The sequence below is a fragment of the Pteropus vampyrus genome, unplaced genomic scaffold (assembly GCF_000151845.1).
Source record: "Pteropus vampyrus isolate Shadow unplaced genomic scaffold, Pvam_2.0 Scaffold41, whole genome shotgun sequence".
NCBI lineage: Eukaryota > Metazoa > Chordata > Mammalia > Chiroptera > Pteropodidae > Pteropus > Pteropus vampyrus.
Window position 1 is genome coordinate 9,625,709 of NW_011888822.1, and position 24,240 is coordinate 9,649,948.

The 24,240-nt window shown below is 39.5% G+C and overlaps 1 protein-coding gene across 6 annotated transcripts in view; it reads left to right on the forward strand.

The window, feature by feature from the left end:
- The first annotated feature begins 305 nt into the window (after window positions 1-305).
- MITF (melanogenesis associated transcription factor) overlaps window positions 306-24,240 on the forward strand; it is a 213,719-nt gene continuing 189,784 nt past the window's right edge. For 4 of the 6 annotated variants that reach the window (XM_011358489.2, XM_011358490.2, XM_023529703.1 and 1 more), the window contains exon 1: window positions 306-567. In XM_011358489.2, the coding sequence (XP_011356791.1) occupies window positions 464-567 (104 nt within the window). In that variant the 5' untranslated portion in view covers window positions 306-463. The remainder of the gene's footprint in view (window positions 568-24,240) is intronic. The other 2 variants (XM_023529701.1, XM_023529702.1) reach the window with 1 other exon arrangement.

A 24,240-nucleotide genomic window follows, 5' to 3' on the forward strand; every position in this document is an offset into this window, starting at 1 on the left:
AGCTGGGAGGAGTATAACAGTAGGAGAACAGGGCTGAGTCCGTTCTTATTAATATTAAATAGCTAAGTCTGTATCCTTGAGGCAAGTGGGGAGGAGGGAGAGGAGCTGCTGACATTGACAATGAATCCAAACAGGAGTTGCACTAGCGGTGTCCACCACGTTGCCTCTGCACCCGCCTGGCCTTCTGGGAGCTGTAGTTTTCATGGGAACTGTTACTCTGGCGAGCCAGGAATGCCTCCGCCGGAGGAACTACAGATCCCAGGGAGCATTTCGTTCTCCACCCCTCCCGCCGGGTGCGAGTGTAAACTCCCGGCGCCGGGGCGGGCGGCCGCGCGCGGGCCAGCGGGCTGAGCTGGGCACTGAGTGGGGGCGCACGCTCGCGGGACCCAGGCCCCGCCACCTCCTCTCCGTCCCCAGGCTGCGTTCTCAATTTCGAGCAGTGGGAGGACGGGAAGCGGGAGCCATGCAGTCGGAATCGGGAATCGTGCCGGATTTCGAAGTCGGGGAGGAGTTTCATGAAGAGCCCAAAACCTATTACGAACTCAAAAGTCAACCCCTGAAGAGCAGGTGAGTGGTGACAGCTGGATGGAGGCTCGGCGGCCGGCCAGGGGACCCCGTGCCTCCCACCCTAGGGTGCAGAAAGCAGGTTGCCCGGGCTCTGGGACAAGGACCCCGTGCCCTTGCCCCGGGGCAGAGGGCGAACTGCCCCTTGCAGTTGGGGTCTGTGCCTGTTCGGCCGGTGCGCCTTGGCGAGGCTCCTCATAAGCGCACTTCGGGGGCGCGGCGGGAAGCCCCGGGTGGCCCGCCCAGGAGAGGGGACCCTCGGCTGGGGATACCAGCTGCTGAGACCAGGTGGGGGGCTGGGGAGGGACCGGGCGCCGAGGCGAGGGAGAAAGAATGCGGGGCCGCGCGAGTGGCCGGATGGGAAGGGGGAAAACTGTTTCCAGCGAACCCCTTTTCTGAAGATCCCAGCTAGCTGACTCCGAGAGGGAAGGAGAGCTTGTGGTGGGTCGAAGCGCGACGTTGGAGGGAAGCAATTAGCTAGTTTGTTGTCGCCTCTTAGGAATTCGGTCCCTCTGGGAAAACCCGCCCTTGGCTGCGTGCAGGTGAGGTTTCTCTGAGCCTTGCCTCTCACCTTCCGGACCGCTGCGCCTGAGCGCGGGAGGGGGTGGGAGCAGCTGATAGGCGTGTCTCAGCGTCCGGGTTAAACCCCGGTGGGCAATAGAGTCCCATTCAAATTCTGGCCTTCCCTGGAAGGGAAAAAGCCTTGGTCCTGCAGAGTATTGGGTGTGTGCCCTGCTTGGCAGCGACACGTATTTAATTAGCTAGGGACGTAAAAAAGTTTTTAGGAAAGGAGAGAAGACACCCGCTGGTCTGGCGCCCTACCACCTCTGGTGCCCACTTCCTATTCGACCACCATTCCCACTTACCTGTGGAATGGGTTGGATATCTTTTTCGGTCAGTCCTGTTACCACTTCGGACATATCCAGTATTTACTAAGAGGGAGATGGTCACTTGAAGCTGTGAGAATAGAGAGGGTTTATTTCCACTCCTCTCAGTTGTGAGATAAGGCTATATGAATGAAAGGTTCCGAACTGCTTCTGCACCCACCTCAAACCTCCCTTGCCTGCCCCTCACTGTGAGTAGGGCCTGGGTCAATGGGCCTGGCTGGCAGAAGGTCCAGAAATCAGGGTGAATGAAGAAGGGGAACTGAATCATCAGTGAGGGGGTGTAATCTTTGCTCTGGCGTGTAGGGGACTTGCACTTGGCTTGTAGTGGAAAGCAGTGCCTATTTCTCTTAGGGCTGTGTCAAAACTGTGAACCCAAGTTAGAGAAGAAAATCTGTGAACAGTACACTCAATGCCCTGGTTGCTGAAGCAGCCTCTTTGCGGATGCTAACGGAGATTGGAAGGAAAACTACTCTGCAGTTAGACGAATAAAACCAGCCTTTAGTTGGTGAATTCTTTTCATAATGGCTGTTTTGTGCATGAGCATAGATTGTGTGTGTTGGGGGTTGGGGGTTTTGAGTAATATTGTGCAAAGGGTATTGTTGGTTATACTCACTGGGGCTTTATCTGCACTCAGCTGAAGGGACCAGTGTTTTACCGAGCAGTCTCTGCTTTTGCTTCTATAAGCAAATGCTTACATGGCCAGAATGAGGGAGGTAGTGTGTGTGTGTGTAGTCCTGAAAGAAATGAATTAACTGGACTGTTTGGAACATTTTTGATGGTAGCTGATACATAACATTAAATGAGTTTGAGAGAGTGAGGAAAATACCATCTGGAATAACCCAACCGAATGCCATGAAACTCATGTTGAAAGATCTGGGCCTGTTCCTTTTCAGAGTCGGCAAAAAATTACTTGCAAGGGTGAATGTCCTCGGTAGCTAGCTGGCATATGTAAAGAAAAGTGTGGTACGTGGGAAGAAATGGCTTCACACGTTGAAGCTAGAAACAGGTGTGGGACAGAACCGGTGGAGAGGAAGGCTAAATTAAAAAAGTTGTTGTAAAACTGTCTCTGGAGCAGACACATGCTCTTTGAAATAAAGCAGTTAAATAAAATCTGTGAATAAATATATGGGATTGGCACAATTTCCCTATACTGTTTTCCATAGTTGTCTAATGTATTGTCATCGACATCTGTTGTGTGTCTTTGAAAGGGTCACACATTTTTCAAGGCCTCCTCCTGGCTTTTTGTCCTAAGTCTCTGACCGGTCCCTCCCTTCTTATAAGTCTTGGTTGGAAAAAGTTGAAATTGAAAGGTTAAGGCTGCTGTTGCTATTTCGTTTATCAATTGGATTCTCAGGATTGTTTTTTCAGGATGAAAATATGTCCAGAATCTGCCCACTTCTCACCAACTCCTCTGTTACCACTTCGGTCCAAGCCACCATCAGCCCTTGCCTGGGTTAGTGCAGTAGTCTCTTAACTGTACTCCTATCTTCTACCCTTACCTGCTTTAGTGGGTTTTGAACACAGCAGCCACAATGATCCTGTTAAAACTGGTTCTCTACCTATGGGCAATTTTGCCTCCCAGGAGTCATTTGGCAATGTCTGGAGACATTTTTGGTTGTCACAACGGAAAGGAATTCCTACTGGGTTCTAGTAAACAGAGGCCAGAGATGCTGCTAAACATTCTATATTGCACAGGACAGCCCCTATAGTGAAGAATTAATCTGGCCCCAAATTAATCTGTCACCACTGAGGTTGAGAAACCCTGTGTGAAAACCCGTCATATCATAACATTGTCTACTCAAAAACCTCCAGTGGCTCCTAGTTTTAGCAAAACTTGAGATTCTTAAAATGGCACAAGGCAGTCTATATGGTCAAGCTCTCTGTCAGCTCTGAGTTTATCTCTTGCTGCCACTTCTAGCTCCCTCTGCTCCAGCCAGGCCGGTTTCGTCTCTGTTCCTGGAACACTCTAAACCCCTTTATCTCAGGGCCTCTTATATAGTACTTGCTAGTCCCTCTGCCTAGACTATCCTTTGCCTAGAGAGCCACAGTGCTCCCTCCCCCACCAGCTTCAAGTCTTCCTTTAAATGTCATTCCTGTGAAGCCTACCTTGACTATGCTATTTATAATTGCTAATCTTCCAAACTCTCATCTTCTTAGCCTTACTCTATTTTTTCCATGGTACTTTATAACCTATTCTATAATTTTCTAATATATTTATTATATGTTTCTTCACACTAGACTGCAGGCTCCAAGGCAGCAGGTATTTCTGTCTCTTCTTTGTTTACTGTTGTTTCTCAACCTTGGGCTATTGGCATTTTGAAATGGATAATTCTTTGTTGTGGGGGCTGCCCCGAGCATTACAGGATATTTAGCAGCATCTCTGGCCTCTGCCTACTAGAGGCCAGTTACATCCCTCCCCCTGAGTTGTGACAACCAAAAATATCTCCAGACATTGCCAAATGTCTATGAGAGGCAGAATCACCCGTTTTGAAACTGCTGGCTTAGAACAGTGCCTGGCACAATAATGATATGTTGTTTGAATATGTGTTGCTTTCTCCTTTAGTACCCCACTCAGGATGAGTGTTTGATGTTTGTCTTTACATTCAACATGCCATACCTTTTAAAATAGGTATCTTCCAGACTCTCTCCAAAGAGGAATTTATACATTCTTCATTGGGGCTAAGCTCAGATATGCAAGTGTTTCATTCCTAACCCCGACCTTCTGGCCTTTAGGAATGTAAAGCTGCTGGATTTAGATGATGCGAACCCCATTTTGGTCCTATTGACCGGCAGAGCTGTGTTGCAGGAAGACACACGCTACAAGAAAAGGTTCTAATGAAGATTTATTTGCAGTTTGGTTCCCCCACCAAGGTTTTTGAAGTCTTTGTATGTGGTGGGAATGGTGGGTGGCAGAGGAAAAGTGCTGAATATCAAGGGTGAACCAAGAATTTACACATCGGCACATCATATCTGGGAAACAAATGCGAAACTGTTGAATTAGCTCCTAGAAGCGAAGAAACTCTCTGTAAGTCTTTGGGACTTAAGAAAACATTTTAAAATATGGCAGCATCTTTCAGGTTCATGGTTGTTTTGTTTGGTATACTTAATTTTGTGGGCTTTGTAGTTGATAATGCCCCTTTCCTGGACAGACTTAAGAATTGACTTAATCTAATTTTAGTTTCTTCTCTTCTCAAATTTTTAGTGATGTTTTAGATAACTGTTATTTAATTTCCTGCAAATTAGAAATAGGAATTAAAGTGAGTTTTTGATTTATAATGGCGAGACAAGATATAGCGGTGGTTCTCAAATGCTGATTAATAGAGAGATATGTGAAGTTTTCACAGTTTGTGGTGAATGAGAAAGACAAAGACTATCCTGTTATACGCACAGTCACATACATACATTTCATTAGAAAGCCACTGCCATTTCATAGATTAATTCTGAGACTTTCCCCTTCTGTCTTCCTGTTAAAAATGCCCTTTCTTTTATAAAATGATAATCTATTCTTGGAAAAACAAAACTGTCACCTTTTATTGGCTTCTGAAAGTTTTCTTGATTTTTCTGGTCTGTCCAATCTAGGGAACTCCTTGAGTGAAGATTAAGAGTATTGTCTGGCATCACAGTCGGTCTGCCCCTAATAACTAGCTGAGTGACCTTTGGCAGGGTAGATGACTCTAACTTCAGTTTCCTCATCTGGAAAATGGGGGCCTGCCTCCTAGGAATCTTAAGAACATTAACTGTGACATTGACTGTAGAAAAGTATTAGCATGGTGCCCGGTACATCATAAGCGCTCAGTCAATGTTGGCAGATGTTGTTCTTGTTATTTTTTTTTTTTATTGCTTAGCAGTGAGTCCTGACACTCCAGAAAGTGTTTGCATTTGTTGACTTTGGCTTTCTTCATTAAGGCTAGTGTTGTTATACAATAAAATACTCCAATTTTAGTAAATCTTTTTTTGCTTTCCTCCTACTGAGGTGTTCAGACAATTTTTTTGCACTTTATATTATTATTCCAATCCATAACCAACCATTTCTTTATGCTGGTCGAAGAAACTGTTGTGGCATCAGTGCATAGGTAAAAGTTCATCATATTCAGCAGGTATCTACCGAATTCTAGTATGTATGAATTAATACCAATAATGATAGCTAACAATTTATTGATCATGTCCCAGCCTCTGTTCTAAGTGTTTTTACGTGTGTTAACTTAATCTTGTAAAACTTGCATGAGGTAATAATAATAAATAAAAAAGTAATGATGTTAATTATAATTTTAAAACAGGTAATGCTTACACTGTACTTAACATGCCAGTAACGATTTTGAATATTTTACTCGTATTAACTCAGTTAATTCTTTCAACCATGGGCGTATATATTTTTATCATTTTCATTTCACAGAGAAGGAAAATGAGATGTAACAAGTAGATGGGCCTGATTTAATCTGAGGCCATCTGGCTCTAGCCCCATACTCTGTCTGTGAGTCTATACCACGTGTGAAAAGCACTGTGTGTGACTGTGGGAAATGTGCATCATGGTATACCTTCTTCAAAACTCTCCTCAGTGGGGTGAGGGAAGGAGAACCCATGGATCCAGCTAAACATACAAGACAAAGTGTGATTGCCATGAAGCGGTGGGCATCAGTAATAGGAATTTAATAGAGGAGGAGAAATTGGGGGCAGCTTTGTGAATGAATAGGAGTATTTGAGTTTGGCCTTGAAGGTCAAGCAATATTCAAAGATATTCTTCTACAACATTAAATAAAATGTGAGATGCCTCGGAGGGCATACTCTTAAAATAGACTCCTAGGGTGTTTGGTTGCCTTTTTAATTTCAGTCAGAGTCCCAGCTCTTCCTCGTGGCCCATGGGTACCTGGTGGTGGCAAAGAGACTGGATGCACGTGGACAGGTTCAGAGGGAGCCGTGCTGAAGTGCTGTGCCCATGGCTTTGCCACTCAACTACTATTTGTGTCTAAGACATTTAGCTTCTTGGAATCTGTTTCTTTATTTGTAAAATAGGATCAATAGATCCATCCTCTTAGGGTTGTAGAAGTTTTAAAACTGACATAAAATGTGTAAAACTGCTTTTCAGAGTGCCTAGCATATATTAGTAAGTAATAACAATTTCTTCTTTTCTATTTTGTCATGATTGCAATTTTTCCCTCTCCATAACAATATCTAAACAGTATCTAAAGCAAAATAGACAAGATTGAAGTGCCCTTACCTGGCAGATGTTCAAATCTTATTATGCAAATTAATCATATGGTTTGATTAGATGGAAAACTTGATTAAAGTGGGATTCTAAGTGTTGGTTTTGTGCATTATGGGAAATTTCCTTTTCCTGAATATTGCTATTTATAGAATTTATTTAAGTGTAGGTATGTGTGTGTGTGTTTAATTCCCTTTGAGTTCTGCAGTGCAGTTTGCACAGGCTGATGTTTATATCTGCTCCAGTTGTGCAAGAAGTGGAAAATATCCTTTTTTTAGAACAGGTCACATGTGCTTACTGTCAGGAATAGGACCTCAGTGTAAAAAAATGTATCTTGGGACAAATCAAAGTTACTAAATTTCTCCCTCCAACTGCTTTGTTTCAGAATTGGCAGTATCAGGATAAATAATAGGAAAAAAAGATCCTCGGTTGATTTTTTTTGTCATTTTTCAAGGACAGTAAGCAAGAGTTTCATTTGTTTTGTGTGTGTGTGTTTTAAGTATAAAATATACTTCACTGTTAGGTTTGTCTCATCGAAGTAAATTATAAAAATATGTTTGACTCAACTCCAAGTATGCATTATTTGGAGAAAATAATCGAGAAGACGAGTCAGAGATATTAAATGCAGTCACCACAGGCTTTTGATATTGTGAAGACAAGTTTGCATTTTTTATGAAGGTTTTTGTGAGTCTAGTGAACATTGTGTACTCTAGGGCGAGAAATTACACCAAGTCATGAAGTTGACATTTTTGCTGAGGCAGATGAAGGCTGAGGGCGAGAAGATGTGCAAGCAGGTCTGGGATCTCTGTTGAAAGTCCCACATCCATTTTCTGTTCCTGAGGATTTGTGGAGGAGGACCAGGCTCCTCATTTCTCTAGGTCGGTTCTTAAGCATGACTTCCTTATTTCTTTGCTACATCTTTCCCTCCTGTGGCCTTTCATGCATGCCATGGAGAATAAAGAGGTACACCTTTGGAGTGTTCACATGAGATATCTGTCCTGAGATTCAGGACAATGAGGCTCTTCCTTTCAATGGTCAGAATTTCTGGGGGCTTCTCAAGTGCTGGGCACTGTGGTGAGTATGTTACAGATGATAGCTCATTGGCTGTTTTCCATTTGAGCCGGATGTTGAACTAGGGCAGGCTGAAAGGGATGCAGTGCTTTGGGGAGTGATGAGAAAATGGTGAGAGAAAAAAAACACAGGGAAGTGGTACCTCAAAATCATGAAGACGCTATTTTCTTTTTTTGGCACTTGTAGAACCACTTAATTTACGCAGAGGCAGTATAATTTTGGGGTCAGAAGGGCCTGGATTTATTTGTTTTTCTTCTTTTCCTTCTCTTCCTCCTTTCTCTCCCTCTTAAAAGTTATTTACTAAGTGCCTCCAGTTACGTCAGGCTCTGTGCTGACCATAGGGAATCAAATGTAGAAACAGACAGGCAAGGATCCTGCAAGCATACTGCTTCCATCTTGGAAGCAGAGATGCAGTTATAATTAACCAAAGAGATGAACAAGATACTTTTTGGTGCTATGAAAATTAAATAGAATGATATTGATAGAGAGTGACTGGGAAAGAAGGGGGCTTTATTGGATTGAGTCATCAGGAATTACCTCATGGAGGAAGTGATTTTTGAGGCAAGACCTGAATGTTTGAAATAAATTGCAAATCTTGGTGCTACCACTCACTGGCTGTGTGACTTTAGACAAGTTACCTAACCTCTCTAAACTTCAATTCCCTTTTCTGTAAAGTGGGGCAACAGCTACCTTGTAAGGCTACTGTGAAATAAAAGGTAATACATGGAAAGCAACTATAACCTTACAGGTTTTCAGAAAGACATATAGGACCGGTTTAATGTAATACTATTTTGATCTGTGTTTGGTAATCCTTGGATGCAGAGTGCCAACTCTAGTTATACTTGTATTTTTGACTGCCTGGGGATGAGGAGGGTAAGCACCCAGCCCCCGTGTTGTTTAAGGATCAACTATGTATGAATAATGGGGAAAGAAATACAGACATTAATCTTCCCTGTAAGTGTTTATAACTTGGCCTTAAGTGTTTTCCTAATGTGGAGTGAGTCAGAGATTTATGCTTGTCTGGATTAAAAGTGGATATGGGTCTTGTTATTTTTATTATCTTCTTTCCTCTAGGATCATCTTACTCGTGCTGTCCTCTTGCTCTTCTCACTGTTGTTGCATTGAGGTCATTCATGTCTGACCATGTTTTCCTTATGTTCAGCCTAGGAATAATTTTTGACTGGACTTTGAATTTTCAGTATAAAGGAGAGGTGAATTAACCTAGGATTAAAAAGTAAAGCCTAAGATTGATTTAGCAACATATACACCCACCACGAATAACTCATGTAGAACTCCTTACTCCTAATCCTGTGTTTCAGTCCCTACATCATGCTTCCTGTGTATACTGATGTGAAAATGTCAGTGTTGGTGCAGAAATGAAAAAGAAGAAGCCTCTTCTCCCACACACTGCTTTAAACTTTCATCAGTGTTCATGTCCATAGACGATGGTGTGTTTTTAATTCAACCATTTACAAAACAAATCTTCAAAGCATTTGAATTTCAGTAGCTGTGTTCTTTAATTCAAATACTCTTGGAGTGGGAACTTTCAAAAAGAAAAATCCTGGGTCGTGTGGGAGCAAATATTTAAAATTTAAATGTAGTGAGTTACAGGTCTAAGGAGGGCACTGGTAGGATCCTGTTTTTCTGGAAGAAAATTGTGGGTTATTGAGCAATTTTTGAGAAAGGCATCTGTGGCCTTTGCCCTTCCACCCCACCTCTTACCCAAAGTGGGATAACTTGCTGAATCATTCACACACATTCTCCTATTTTCCCATGTGGTCAAAAGCATATGGGAGTGGTGGTCCTCCCCAAGATGGGAGCACGTACAGCTTGTATTTGTAGAATACAAGCTTTTTCCTTCTGGGAAGCTTAACTCGCTTCCATGGGAAGAAGATTTGAGGCAGAGAAGATTCATTTAGCCTGATGGTAGAGGTTATAGATGGAATTATGAAACAACACACAGAGGAATGCTATCTTTACTCTGGTACTGTTACTGTAATATGTTCCTAAATAATTGGTTCTAAAAATCATGTTTTTTAAAACATACATTTTATTTTTATAACTGGAAATTTGAAACTTGGTGAAAGGAAAAGCACATAGAAAACCTAGAGATGATTTTCCGGCTTAACTTGGAATCTAGTGCAGTCCTGATAAAGCCTACCAGGGAGGCTCAATGAAATGTGGCCATACTGTTCCTCTTATATGCATCTGTTCCAAACAGCTGGAGATAGTACTCTACAATTGAGTCCATGAACAGATATGGATATTGTAACAATACTTCCTCCATCAAAAGGACTGTGTGTGTGTGTGTGTGCGTGTGTGTATGTGTGTATATATATATATGTATATATATATGCGTGTGTGTGCGTATATATATATATATATATATATATATATATATAAATATATGTGTGTGTATATATACATATATATATAGCATTTGAAGTTTTTCAACAAAAGATGGAAAGGTAGCTTTGCTCAGTTGTATTACTGAGCCTGCACAGCAGCACTATCTAAATTTAGAACATTGACACCTCAGCCAATAGAACCTTTGCAGTGGTGTTTGGCAGAGAATGAATATGAATAAACATTAACATAGTATTGGCCAGTTAGGGTCATTACTTTTAAGGGCAGAGGATGGCACCAAATATGCATTCTTGAAAAAATTCTATTTATTTATATTTAAAGAAAGAGTTTACAATAGCTTATGTAAAATAGTCCCTGAAAATGATAAGCCATTGCCATGATTCCTAGTTATGTTCCAAATAAAAGGTTGTCTACTTGCTGCAAGGAGGTATGCTTGGAGCGTAACTTGTGAGATATTGGTCACTGGCATGTGGTGTGTTGGGCAATGCTGTGTAGACTTTTTGGAACCACACCTTGCATCATTTTAGCATGGTCCTTTGTCCACTGGCCTTAGGTAGAGAAATATTAATAATATTTTAACTAGATAAATGCTAGATATGTAAATGCTAAATGATGGGATCTTGGAATGCAATTCTAATGATGTGATTACATATGGAAGCTTTAAAACTTTGTTGATGCAGAAATGAGCGAGAGGGTTTGATGGCGCTTGCTTGTTCATAGTATCACAGTCACTAAAATTCATAATTTAATGGCAGGGGGTTGCCATTATAATTAAATGGCAAGGACAATTAATTGGAACTTACTTTTGGAGTCAATTATACCACATGTCACTGTGCCGGCCTCGTGTACCCCTCTTTCTCACTCTTGGGTTCGTGTACTTGACATCTTTCTAATCAGTTTTCACTAGCAGCCAAATTCCTTTTCCTTATATATTTCCTCTAGTGGACACTTTCATTTTGCCTGCACATAGTCTCTTTTCCAAGTTCTTGTAACACCCTTTTCCCACATGCTCAGCCCATGTGCTTCAGTTTCATGACTCTAGGAATGGAGAATTTGACATATGCTGGACCACATTTCTTTATCTCAGGGATTAGTTTCAGGGAGGTGCATGTTGACTAATGAAAATGAATCTCAGGATTTTGCTTATTAGGTGCTAACAGAAAGAGATTCTCCCTCTATTCCCATTGATCTTGAATTTGGGAAGCTTGAGAATAAGCTGCCACCATACCTTGGAGACAGAAGGAAACTAAGTCCTTAAATTAGGTTAATGTTAGTTTCTGTTACAAAGTGTCATGCAGTAATAAAAAAGTGTCATGTGTAATAAATAGTTCCTGGGTGGCGACAACTTTCCTTCATATGCCCAGGCAAGAATCCAGGCTCCTTCCATCTTCTGGTTCTGCCATTGTCTAGAACCCTGTAGTCTTTTGAGTTCAGTAGTGAAAAGAAAAAGAAGAGGAGAAGGCATAAATAAGGTCTAAAAGTGATAGGCATGACTTCTGCGAAAATTCTATTGGCAAGGACCAGTCTCATGTCTATATCTGGGTGAGAGCTGGGAAATAGAAACCCCAACTAGCAGAGACACCTCTGTTCTAGAAAGAGAACGCATTTTTGGTGGTTAGCGCTAGGCATCATTGCCATGGTCCTAGTAGTAGTGTTTTCAACCCTGGATCAAGTCATGCCTATCCTTGGTAGGCCTAGTTAGGCCTGTTCTTGGACTTTTCTGTTATTTTATCAGTAAATTCCTTTTCCGAATAAACATGGTTAGGTTGGATTTTCTGCCATTTGAATGGGGACTGCTTGATGCTATACATTATCTGAATCCCACCTCTATGCAGTGCCTCATATTCCAAGTTCATTGATCAAAATCATCACCCTACTTCCCAATAATAACACATCCTCCACCTTAGTGCAATGGTTTTCAAAATGTGGCCCTCAGACCAACAGTGTCAGCATCACTCAGAAACTTGTTGAAAATGTAAATTCTCAGACCCTACCCCAGACCTACTGAATCAGAAACTATTGCTGCTGGGTCCCAGTGGACTGCGTTTTAACAAGCTCCTCAGGAGATGCTGATGCACACTTAAGTTTGAGAATCGCTGCCCTAATGCTTTTTTACCATAAATCCTGTCTCTATATTGAATTATCCTTGTATTACTGTTTTAGGATGAAAAATTCCCTAGATTAAAATACATTTAGTAAAAAATGGGGTGTTGCTTGTTATGGTCAAAACAGAGATAATCAATGATAATCATTCCTTACTGATTAAAAAAGAAAGGAAAATCCCCAGGTAGGGTTCTTGGTTGTCTAAATGTGATCTGAGTGATTTCTAATTAACCTAGCTTTACTACCATAAAGAGCCATGGCTCTACTATCACAAGAGATTTGTAGTTTAATCTAGACTCAAAAAGCGTGAAACTCAAAGCATACTGTATTCACTTGACTGAAAGATTTGCTTGAGAAACAGGGTGATAGTGGTTTTGAGTGTGCCCACATGACTAAATTGTTTTTCACAAAACTTCTGCTGAATAAAACTTGAAATACGACTGTCAGCCTGTTTTCCTGTCTTAATGAATTCCAGACAGTTTGTAGAGTGTGGGAGCTTCCAAAACAGAGGGGCGGAATGACTTCAACCAGCCAGTATCTGTTTTGTCACACATAAGGATGTCCTGACATAACAGAGCCGTTCCCCTTGGAAGGTTACCAGACTGTTCACTTCTGTGATGGGGAGGTATAGACTGGAAGAGGGAAGGCGAGGCCTATGTGTGTCAGACAAATAGAGCCTGTAGAGAAGTTTTGGACTTTTTACTTACCGGGAAATTCAACCTATCCTTACGTTTAATTTACTTAGACCCAAGTACCCAAGCATTCCGCCCCCCCCCGCCCCCCATGCTGACTTTCTCCAGAGAAAAAAGCCCTGATGCTTTTTTGGCAATTTAAATTCCAATTTGACCACCTACTAACTTTTTTATTTTGGGCAAGTTATTCTTGTAACCTTTGTTTCAGTAGAGGGCTAAGTGGGGCTCATGGGTAATAACATGACCTATGTTGTAGGGTAATTGTGTGGATTAAAAGAAATATGTGTGTAAAGTGCTCAGTCCCAAGCCTGGCTCTTAGTCAGTGCTCTGTTACTTCTCTTATTCTGGTTCCCTTTGTATCTATAGCATCAGTAAGGTTTTTGATTTGAAATGCATTTTTAGTTTTAGACACTTGAATAAAGAGAAATCAAAGGCAACTAGCAGGAAAAGAAGAGGTACTATAAAAGAGAAGGGGAGTGTGGAAGCTAAATAATCCCAAAATTGAACAGTCAGTGTCAGGATCTTTGGGAGTTGATGTAGGTCAAGTAATGGTGAACTGTGAGATGCCTAATAGGGAGGTTTTTACGATGGCATGTGCTATTTACAGATAAGGTGTTACTTTTTGTTGCCAGAACAATCTTTGTCTTTATCAGCGTATTTCCTTTCATCATAATTATAAACTATAGCTGGGCGGAGGAATAAATAATAAGATGCACTGACTGAGGTTTCACAGCACCGTGCAGTGTAGCAGCCGAGCTCCGTTGCTACCTCCACGTAGATATTTATGATTTCTAACTGTCATGTTTCAACTTAGCCTATAATGAGTCCTTGCTGTAGCTTTTTCACATTTAACACAGCAGCCTCTTTATATAGTTATCTTTACTCAGTAGAAGTCATAATACCCTATATTCTTGAATCTCTAAATCTTTATATCTTCTAGGATTTTTCCCTCCTAGTAACAGTGTTTAGCTATTTTAAAAATTAGAACCTAAGTTTAAAATTTTTTATCCACACCAGAATAATAGCTTACTTCCCCCCGCAACTTTGTTGAGGTGTAATTGACAAATATGAATCATATATGTAAGGTGCATAACTTATTTTGGTATATATATACACTTGTGAAATGATCACAGCCCGATATCTTGCTTTTCTTGATCCTCACAAAGTTTCTCCCCGAAACCTGTGGTTAAACAGGTCACTAGAAAGCAGAAAGAGGATTATCCTGAATAGCAACCACCTTTCTCAGTAGGAAAGTTCCTAGTATTTTGCCCACTTAAGTGGATGCTTCACAAGTTACAGTTTAGTTGTGTTACATGGATAATGAGGACACCTGCCTCATCAGATTGCTGTGAAGGTTCAATAAGCTATTGAAAGTACTACCTGCTGCTGTTGCTGCTGCTCTGATTATTGCTACTCCTACTGCTCTACTGCTGTTACTGCCCATTTCAGCCTGCTGCTGCACCCAGTATTACTACTGGTGTCAGTGCTATTACAATTTAGGAGTTTACATAAGAATCCAAGTGGTTAATCTGTGTACGTATTGTTGACTCTACCATTGTTTTGTCACTGTTAAGTAAATAGATAACAATTTGATTCTTCAGAGCTGAAAAATACCCGACCACATAGTCAGTTCTGAAATGCTTGGTATAGATACAGCAGGTTTTCAAACTTGCACTAGCACAGGAGTCGTCTTAACCACTTTCCCCAAATATCAGCTATTGTGTGCAGAGGAATGGACATAAATTTGATTATCAGTCTGCGGGATACATCTTCTACCAGAATCCATACATACATTCATACAAGCACATATAGGATACTTTTGTTTTGTCATGACTAATCAAAACTTTACTCTTAGTTGAATAGCTCCTGTCCTGAGTTTTATAAACAGAGAAAATGACAGTTTTCCTTTTTCCATGTGCTTGAAGCAAACACACACACACACACACACACACACACACACACACACACACACACACTTTGACTGAAGCAAAAGACATATTGAGTTAGGTGCTTTAGAGGGAAAGCCACTACCCTTGGAGAATTAATGAGCATAGGAGAGAATGATTGTCAGCAGTGGACCAGTCTGATGGGCTTCTGAGCTCTGCATTTCAGCAAGAGAACAGGATGAATCAGCTGTGTAGGCTGGAGTTGAGACATAAGACACACATAACTAGGGGAAGAGGAAATGGACAGGCAGTTTTGGAAGTTTTCAGAATAGATTTATCTCTTGGGTGTCTAAATAGGTGGTTGTTAAGAGATATGACTCTTATTTTCTCAGAGTCATGGTTTGGGAATTATTTCTAAGATCCTTGGACAAATTTTCCTTGTCCACAGGTTAAAGTAATATTGAAAAAGTATTTATTGAGCCTACTATGGGGTCAAGAGGTAATGGTGAGCAAAAGGGGTCAACTCTAAACCACTGTCACTTTTGGCAAATGGGTGGCTGCTGGAGAATGATAGGAACCCAGATCAGATCGTCAAGGGCCAGAGAAACTCTTTCTGGGGGAGGAAAAGAGACCACTTGGTGGTCACATGATTTACCCTGTGAAAGAAATATTTATTTACTGATAGTAATATGTTATAATATATGTAACATATTACCAAGTCAATGTAATCATATAACTTTTTTATTGAGGTACAATTGACATATAACATTATATTAGGTGTACAACATATTGATTTGATATGTGTATATATTATGAAATGATCACCACAATAAGTCAACTTCCATCACTATACATAGTTACAGAATTTATTTTTTCTTGCGATGAGGACTTTTACAATTTAGCAATTTTCAAATATGCAATACAGTATTAACTACAGACACCATACTGTATATTATATACCCTTGACTTACTTATTTTATAACTGAAATTTGTACCTTTTCACACCCTTAACCCATTTCACCCATCCTCCAACTCCCATCTCTGGCAACTACCTATGAGTTCTGTATCTACGAGCTTGTTGGTTTTTAAAAAAATTTTTATTTTTATTTTTATATTCCACATACAAGTGAGATCACATATAATGTAAGAGATCGTATATAAGTGAGAAATATATTTTAAACGGATATTCTTTAAAGCATCTTCTTCCTATAATTAGGCTGATAGGTAATACTTATTTTATTGTCTCTCAGAGCTCACTTGAAAGAGGCTCCACAGGGAGAATATGTTAGTTCACTGGACATTTCCAGGATCCAGGAAAGTGAGTGTCCAATAAATATTTTTTGAATAAAGAATCACCAAAATGGATGAAGTGTTTCTGGAACAATGGATGAAGTTAGTAAGAGCAATGATTATTGTTAATAGTATTGGTGCTAAGAGATACAATAAAAATATAGTTAGTTCTCATTATTTGTGGTAGTTTTGTTCTGTGAAGTCACCATGAACATTTAATTAGGGAATACTGAACCATCGCCCCTAGGGGAGATACAAGGTGACATACAAGGGGAGATACTTACAAGCCTGTGGTCACAACATTTTTGTCAGCTGATTGATACATAACCTTATTTTATGTGTGTCTCTGTTTAAAGAGACTTTAATATATATTACTGATTCTTTAACAATCAACTTACAGCCAACAGCACTGTAAGTCATGTGTGAACAAAGCTTATCTAACACCTGTATATTCTCCGTAAGGCACATCACAATCTTCTTGTGTTTACCAGCACTGACAGCACTTCAGCACTAGACTTGAGGGCTGTCTTAGTCAGGAACGTCACCAACAAAAAGCACTACAGTGCAAAAAGCATAGCACTAAATAGACTTTGAAAAATCTCTTATTTACTGTATGAGAGCTGAACCGGGAAGGCAGAGTGTCACTCACTTTCTTTGACCTTAGCTGGGAATGCATGCATTGGGTGACTCAAATTTTTCACCTCTCTGTTCAAAAATGACTACAAAAATGCTGTAAATGTTGATTTTGGGATTACAAATAAATTTAAGTGAGTAGATGAATTCACAAATAGGGAATCCACAAATAATGAAGGTTGGCTATTTAAAAAATAAATGTTTTTGCATCTATCCAGTTCTTTAGCAATTCTTTGTCTGAGCTAAAAAATATGCTCACTGGCCCAGCACTATTCTGGGTTATACATAAAGCCACATTAATAAAGCTTTTTCAGTCACCTGATCTTCCATTTTTACCAGTTTATTTGCCAATATAAATGGCCCATCACTTTCAGATCTTTAAAGTTGAGTGGGACTGTTCTGATACATTACTCTTTATTTTGATATAATTTCTACTGTTTTTTAGGAAGGTGGAATGTAAGAATGGGGACCTGGAAAAAGACTACAGAGAAATTATGGGGGCCATTGCTGAAGAATCCAGCAGAAAGCAGTAGGATAGCATAGAACTTCTGGTGTAGGAAGTTTTTGAAGTACCCCGGCTCAGCTTACTCATGGCGGAGAAGTTAAAAGTGATGATATTTACTTTTCAGTGTTTTGAAAATTAGCATATTATGATGATAAACATAGTCATTAATTGAGTACTTGTCAATAATAATAACAGCAATAATAATAACAGCAGCATCTAGCATTTTTAAAGCCCTTACTACAGGCTGTGTCTCGTGCTAGTATTTTAATCTCATCTACTTTTAAGAAGCAAACTCACCGGAGTTAAAGTAATGAAAGTTACAGATCGCTGGAGTTAAAGTATTGAAAGTTGCATCTTTTTCTGCCTTGCATCTGTAGCCTACCTTTTGCATTTTTGTACTGCATCCTTGTGTATTATAAAGAGAATGTCTTATTTAGTTTGTGTGTACATGTGTGTGTGTGTGTGCACATGTACATTTCCATCTGTCTTTATCCTGGGATTAGGAAGGTCTCTGGGTAATTTTTTTTCCTTCAGATTTTTCCTGTGATAAAGAAGAAGCTGAAATAACAGGAATGACTAATTCAGATCTAGTTGAATTATAAACATATTAAGGTACCAGCTATCTACTAGGTACTGTGTTAAGCATTTCAAATGCTTTATATAATTTAATTCTCATGAGGTAGGTAGGATCTCATTTTATAGATGAAGAAACTGAGGCCGTCTTAAGTCACTTGCCTAAAATCACTCAAATAAGGGAAGAACCAAACCGTAAAGTGAGGACTGTCTGACTTTAAAACTCATCCTTTTATGCACCCTGCTGTGGTGGTTACTGTGTATATTAGGGTACCTCAGAGAGTGAAGATAGGAAGTGATTAGGGCTAACAACTCATGTTGATTTTGGAATAGAAAGAGGACTAGTTTTCTGCTGAAGTAAAGACAAGAGACTCAGGGTGTGGTTGAACATCTGAATCCAAGAAAAATAGATCTCTCTATTAAAGGTGCTCACAGCATGCTTGGCTGCATAGTCCTTTGTTTTCAAAGCTGTTTCTGAAGAAGGAAAGTAGATAGGCTGTAAAGGCTGCAACAAAGGTAGCAAAAGATGAGATGGTGGATACTTAATTGTTCAAAAGGGTGTGGTGTGTAAGTTGTAGATTTTCCTCATTCCTCATTAAAGATTATTTTTGAATATTCATAGTTGATGATATCAAGAAGTCTTGTCTACAAACCCATCCTTGTGGTCTCCCACTGAACATGTAGCTCCTAACATCTTGATGTTTTTCACTCATCTCTCTTTATCTTTTTCCCTCTAACCTGACTTGTTAGTTGTTTTTCCAATGTGTATTCTTCATAAAGTTGTAGCTAGCCTATTCCATTCTGAACTATTTGTCTTTGAATGCCAAAGGTCTTGAAACATAATGTTGTGTAATGAACATAGCTTTTGTCTTGACATGTGTATGTTAAGAGCATTAGTCATTGTAAAGTATTGAGTTAAATATTTTCGATAAAAGGATATAATGATCTAATAGGGAGAAGGTATAAAAATACTTAGTTGATAGCTTTAATGGTGAGTTATATACTTAGTTCCATCAGTGATGGGTTAGAGATTCAGAGAGTGAATATAAAAGCGTTCTAACTTTTTATTTTTAGGCGAGGAGAGAGACCAACAATTAAAAAAACCCCACTTAATTCTCATACATACTAAGAAAAGTGTAAACTGTCTGAGTTTCCAATGCTTATGCTCCTTATTTACTACCACGTTTTATCTTAAACTACTCTGAGAAATGTTGGAGATTTCCATGATATATTTTCTATAAGGACTCCTGGGCTGCCTCTTGTCAGAAAGACGTCACTTAGCCTTGTAATGATTTCTCTTTTGGCAATCCTTTGCAACACCATCAGAGAGCCAGGGATTTCTTGAGTGAGTGAGATAGGTCTTTACCTGTGGAGGTGATTTTATGAAGAGTTTTGGTCAGTGTTAGTCATTGTGAAACTATGTGCCCGCTGTCCCAGTTTATCTCTATAGACATCTCTCCATGACAGAAGATTGAATCCTCATCTCTCCGTGCCTCTGGGCATCTAGGAATGTTAGAAGCACATTGGTTTGCTTCTTGCTGGGGAGCATGTAGTAGATACTGGTCTTCTCTAATGGAATATTATCTAGATGAGTGTTCGGTAATCAGTTTAATAGGTTGATGTGTCTTATTTCCTGAGACTGGAGGTTTAAAGTGCAGACACCGTGTGCTACCTCTCCTTTACCTTACCAGCAGTCTTTAGTCATTCAAGTAAGCAACTTCTGAGCTCTAAATATCTTTTCTCTCTGGGAGAAGTTACAAACAAGGAAATTGCTTTAATGGAAGAATAGAGAGCATAAACTGCATCTTTGGCTGCTCTTAAAAATTTCTCAGCAGACTGGATATGTTCAAAGGCTGTCCAGGTCAAATTATATCTCTTATGAGAAAAATTTTCTTTTCCAATATGATATCTTGTACAAAATGATAATTATTTTCACATTTAGGTTAGGAATTTATGACATTTTGGGGTAGGAGGGTATGTGGAGGGAAGATCTATTTTTGCCAGATTTCCTTACATCTGAGGTGATATTTCTGGAAGGATTATTAATCTCTAGTCCTCCTGTGTATGATTTTTAACTTATATGCTATCATTAGTAACTGAATCTGTAGATAAGGAGGTAGTTTTGAATGGTAGCCAAGTACCTGTTGATGTAAAGTCTACTTTACCTTTAACGATTCCCATCATTAGCACCTCCTTCCTTCCTGGCTAAATTCCCTGCCATTTTAAGTAGGCAGCAATTACTGGTTTGTTAAAGAAGCTGGCTCTTGCTGCCAAGGAGCCTATTAATTATCACTGTGTCTCTAATTTAGCCTTACTAGTGTTGAGAGAAGGTGCATGTAAGCGTGTGGCAGAGCAGCTGCAATCACATCTTCATAATAATCTCCTTTCTGAGCTGGTTCAGTGGATTCAATGTTCATCCAAAGGGCCAAGGTGGCCCTGGTGAGTGTTTTCAGCTCTCTTCTGTGGGTTCTTTGGTCAGTCAAGTTTGGTGTGGTTTTATTCTCCCTTTGACCCTTACCTGAGTAAAAGCTAATGGTTGGCATTTATGTTAGGAATTCAGACCTATCCCGGTCCATCTCTCAACTTAAATGGGAAACCTTCAGAATACTTCAGTGGTTTTCTCCACAAGCTATTCTCTCCTCCTGGGAAAAGGAGACCATGGAATTGACTCTATGCCTGTCTTCAAGAAGGTAATGCAAGTGATAACTACGGCAACTCAGTTTATAGTTTTTTAAAGAGTGACTGTCTTTATATAGCACATTGAATCTTTGATTGGTAAATGGCTAGATCGCTTTCTGTTTGTTTTCAGAAAATATTCAGTTCACTTGTTTCAGTGAACATTTTTTCAGAAGTTTCAATGGGTCATTTGATTAGGTTTGTAGTACTTATGAGTACTTATGCTTCCTTTTCCACTTTTTATGTTATTTTTGGCAGTGTTGGTATTTGAAGCTGTTGAAGTGATTCACTGCAAAGGGAATTAATTTTCCACGTTTTCACATGTGTTTTCCAGGGCCTCCTCAAATCCCCCCGCCCACCATATGATCAGTTGTAGTTTTGTCATTCTTGCTGGATCAAATATAAATGCTGATGTCACTGAATTTCTTAAATTACAGCTGGTGGGGATTAACAGAAATTGTAAGAGAATACCACTTCCTCATTTTGCTGTTTTCTGGACTGATCATTGTCCTTTTAAGTCCTGTAGGAGGATAGGGATTTGGAAGTAAGTTCTCTGTCTTCAAGTTAAAACAGCAATATTCATTTCCCTTTTTCTGTTAATGTTATTCTTCAAAAATAATTTCATGTTTAAGATGTTACTCTAATGTGCCCTTTAATAACCTCAGATAGACTTTCTCCACTCCTGATTTTGCACATCAGGTTGTCTTCTATCCTGGTGAAGGGTTATGAATACTTTTCTTAAGTAAGTTTCCTTATATAAAATATTTTTACTCAACAGTCTTTCGCCAACTCCAGGCTGTTACTGGTATTAGGTGAAGGGTTGTGATTCATTTATTATTTTTTTTCCAGAGCCTTTTATTCTTTAAAGAATGCCTATCTCTGACCTCATTGTTTTCCTGTTTAGAATCTGAGTGTTGTAACAGGTCTGATTGCTTGACACCCTCTAACATTTATTTTTCTGGCTTTCTAGTTTTTATTCTAGCAGTTGGAGTCTGGGGCCAGGCTTTCCTGTCACTCTCTTTTGTGATTTGAGTGGTAGCTCCTTGAATGTTTTCCTAGGAGTTCTCTGGGCTTCTGGACAGGACAATGGAGGCCACCTGTGCATAAATGATGGCATGACGGTGGTATTGATTGAATTGCAGTCCTGTGGAAACAGAAATAGAAAGCATTTGCACTTTCCTCTGGTGGCGTTTTTGCTTATTTTGTGTATTTGGAAAAGGCAGCCGTATGCAAACTGCTGACTTACTATTTTCCCTGGAATGGAAACCATTTGGATTATTTCAATGAGTTTTAGCTAAGATTTGTTTGTTCACAGTATTAGTTTTGTTTTCTGGTGTCCTGTTTAGAATAAGATCATAATGTGTCTTTTTACTTTATGGAAATTCATGCTATTTGGTGCCTTGGGATTTTGCAAGCCATGAATTTGAAAAAAATCATGTGTTTACTCTAGAGTCAAAATGGGAACTCTAGTGAAAATTGTGGATACATAAATATTTCCATTTGGGGGTCAATTACTTTTTTTGAAAAAAATATTTTTTTGGCTAAATAATTTAAGATTTCAGAGCAGCCTTTCCCTGTTTATTTTTTCCACTAATTAGTTTTTCTAATTTTTAAAGAGAAAAGTGATTAAATAGAGGATTACAGCCCAAAATGAAATGTACCATACTATTTGATATAAGATGATGACTGGTTCTTTTTCGTTGTCTTTGATGATAGAGTAAATTAAGTTTAACTTTTAGTGGTAAGATTTGGATTAGGAATAAAAATAGAATTTTCTTACTGTAAGAACTATTAAGCGCTGGTTTGAGTTTTGAATATGTTATGATTGTTCAACCTCTAGAAAATATGCACTATAGGATCTGCATATACTTAGCCAACACTTTTTTTAACATCGTATTGATAAGTTCTTTGAATTGAGATTTGGGAATGGTACAGTTATCTAAAAGATACTTCAAATATCACTGGTGTTTTTAAAAGGTTGAATAAATAGAATAAAAGAGAGAAAGAAAGAATAGTTATGTATTAGTTGAATTGTTTGGAATGGAGTATTTTTTAAAAATGAGTTTTTATATTTATCTAGAAAATGTCACTAAATATAAAAAAATGGGAGTTTAATAGTGAGGGGAAGTGGGTATTAGAAACATGTTATGAGGTGATAAGAGGAGCTATGAATTAAGTATTGAATAAACTATAAATTTCACTGGGTTGATGACCATGAATGTTTTTGTTCATCATTTTATTCCACCAAATGACACCATGCAGGACCTAATAGTTGATAAATGTTGAATGAGTGAATGTATTGGGAGGCCTGGTTCTAAGCCCAGCTGTGCCACTAACTACTCATGTGACCCTGAGCCAACCATTTATGAAGACTCTCTCTTCTCTTATGTACAGTGAAGGGTAAAGACTAGGTCTGCATGACTAGGTGGTACTGTGCTGCTCTTTTCCCCAGCATATACCATGGTAGATGTTGCCAACTATCACCTCGTTCTGCCCTGTGAACCCAGGAGGAGCCTTGGGCCCTTCTGAATTCAGTACATCTGGCTTCTACTTCTCATTGTATATACTAGGTGAAATTTATTTGCTATCTCAGAAGTGCCTTCTCTCTGACATCTCTTACAATGGTTCTTTGATTTTGAGTCATTTTGTTTTTGAAACCTCAGGCCCAGTTAAAAGTAGGCAATATTTTATGAAGTTTCTTTGTCAGCAGGTGTTCACTTAAACAATAGCAACAACTACTATTGTTTTGCCTTTCAATAATTTTTCCTGGTAGATTTAGCAGATTTAGGTAGAACTTACTGAATGGGTCTAGATAATAGTCCTCTGGTAGAGTAAGATATCAGGAAACAATTAGATTAATAAAGTTTTTACTTTTACTGTCTGAAGTCCATTTATCCATCTAGGAAATGATTGTTCAAAGCCTACTGCATACCGGAGACTATGCTAGTGATAAAATGGCAGACTATAAGATATGAGCTCTGCCTTCTTGTAATTCACAGAGACATGAATACGGTGTTAGGTTTGTAATTGTAACTTTGGGGACAAAAGATGGAGGAGTCAGTTTTTAGGGGGGAAAGGCAGAATAAAATGTCAGAAGAAGTTTTAATTCATTATCAAAATATGACTCAAGCAAATGAGAAGGGGGTATTCCTGATAGTTGGGAGACGTGGAAGTATAGCGCAGTATGGTGCCTTTGGGACAGTGTAAGCTTTTGAGCATGGGTGGATTTAAGCAGAGAAATAGCACCCTGGCTGCCAAATGAAGAATGGGTTGGAGGGTGGCCAGGTCTAGTGTCACAGAGGCCAGTTAGGATGATTCCAGTTTAACAGTTTTTGTGAGAAATGATGGTTACATATGCACTGATCATCCCTGGAGAGAGGTTGTGATTACAAATGGATACAAACCTTGGTCACAGATTTTAAAGGCAATGAAGGTAAAAGTAACACTGTGCGCACACTGCTTAGTGGTAACAATAGTGATTGCTTATTCATTCATTCATTCATTCATTCATTCATCACATAGTCGAGTGCCTATTCTGTAACATACCTGGGAAACACAATGGTGAATGAAATAGACATGGTCCCTGCCCCAAGGAAGCCTGTATTCTAATGGGAGACACAGTCAAGTAAACAGATAATTATAGATTACTGTGTATTCCTTATAAGCTAAGTGTCCATCCTATTCAAAGATCTCCCCCTCCTTTTACTATAGCTAACTCACCATCTGACCAATAAGCTCTCTACTCTCTATACTAAGTCTTGAGGATTAAGTTAGGTAAGCTGTATTGCACACA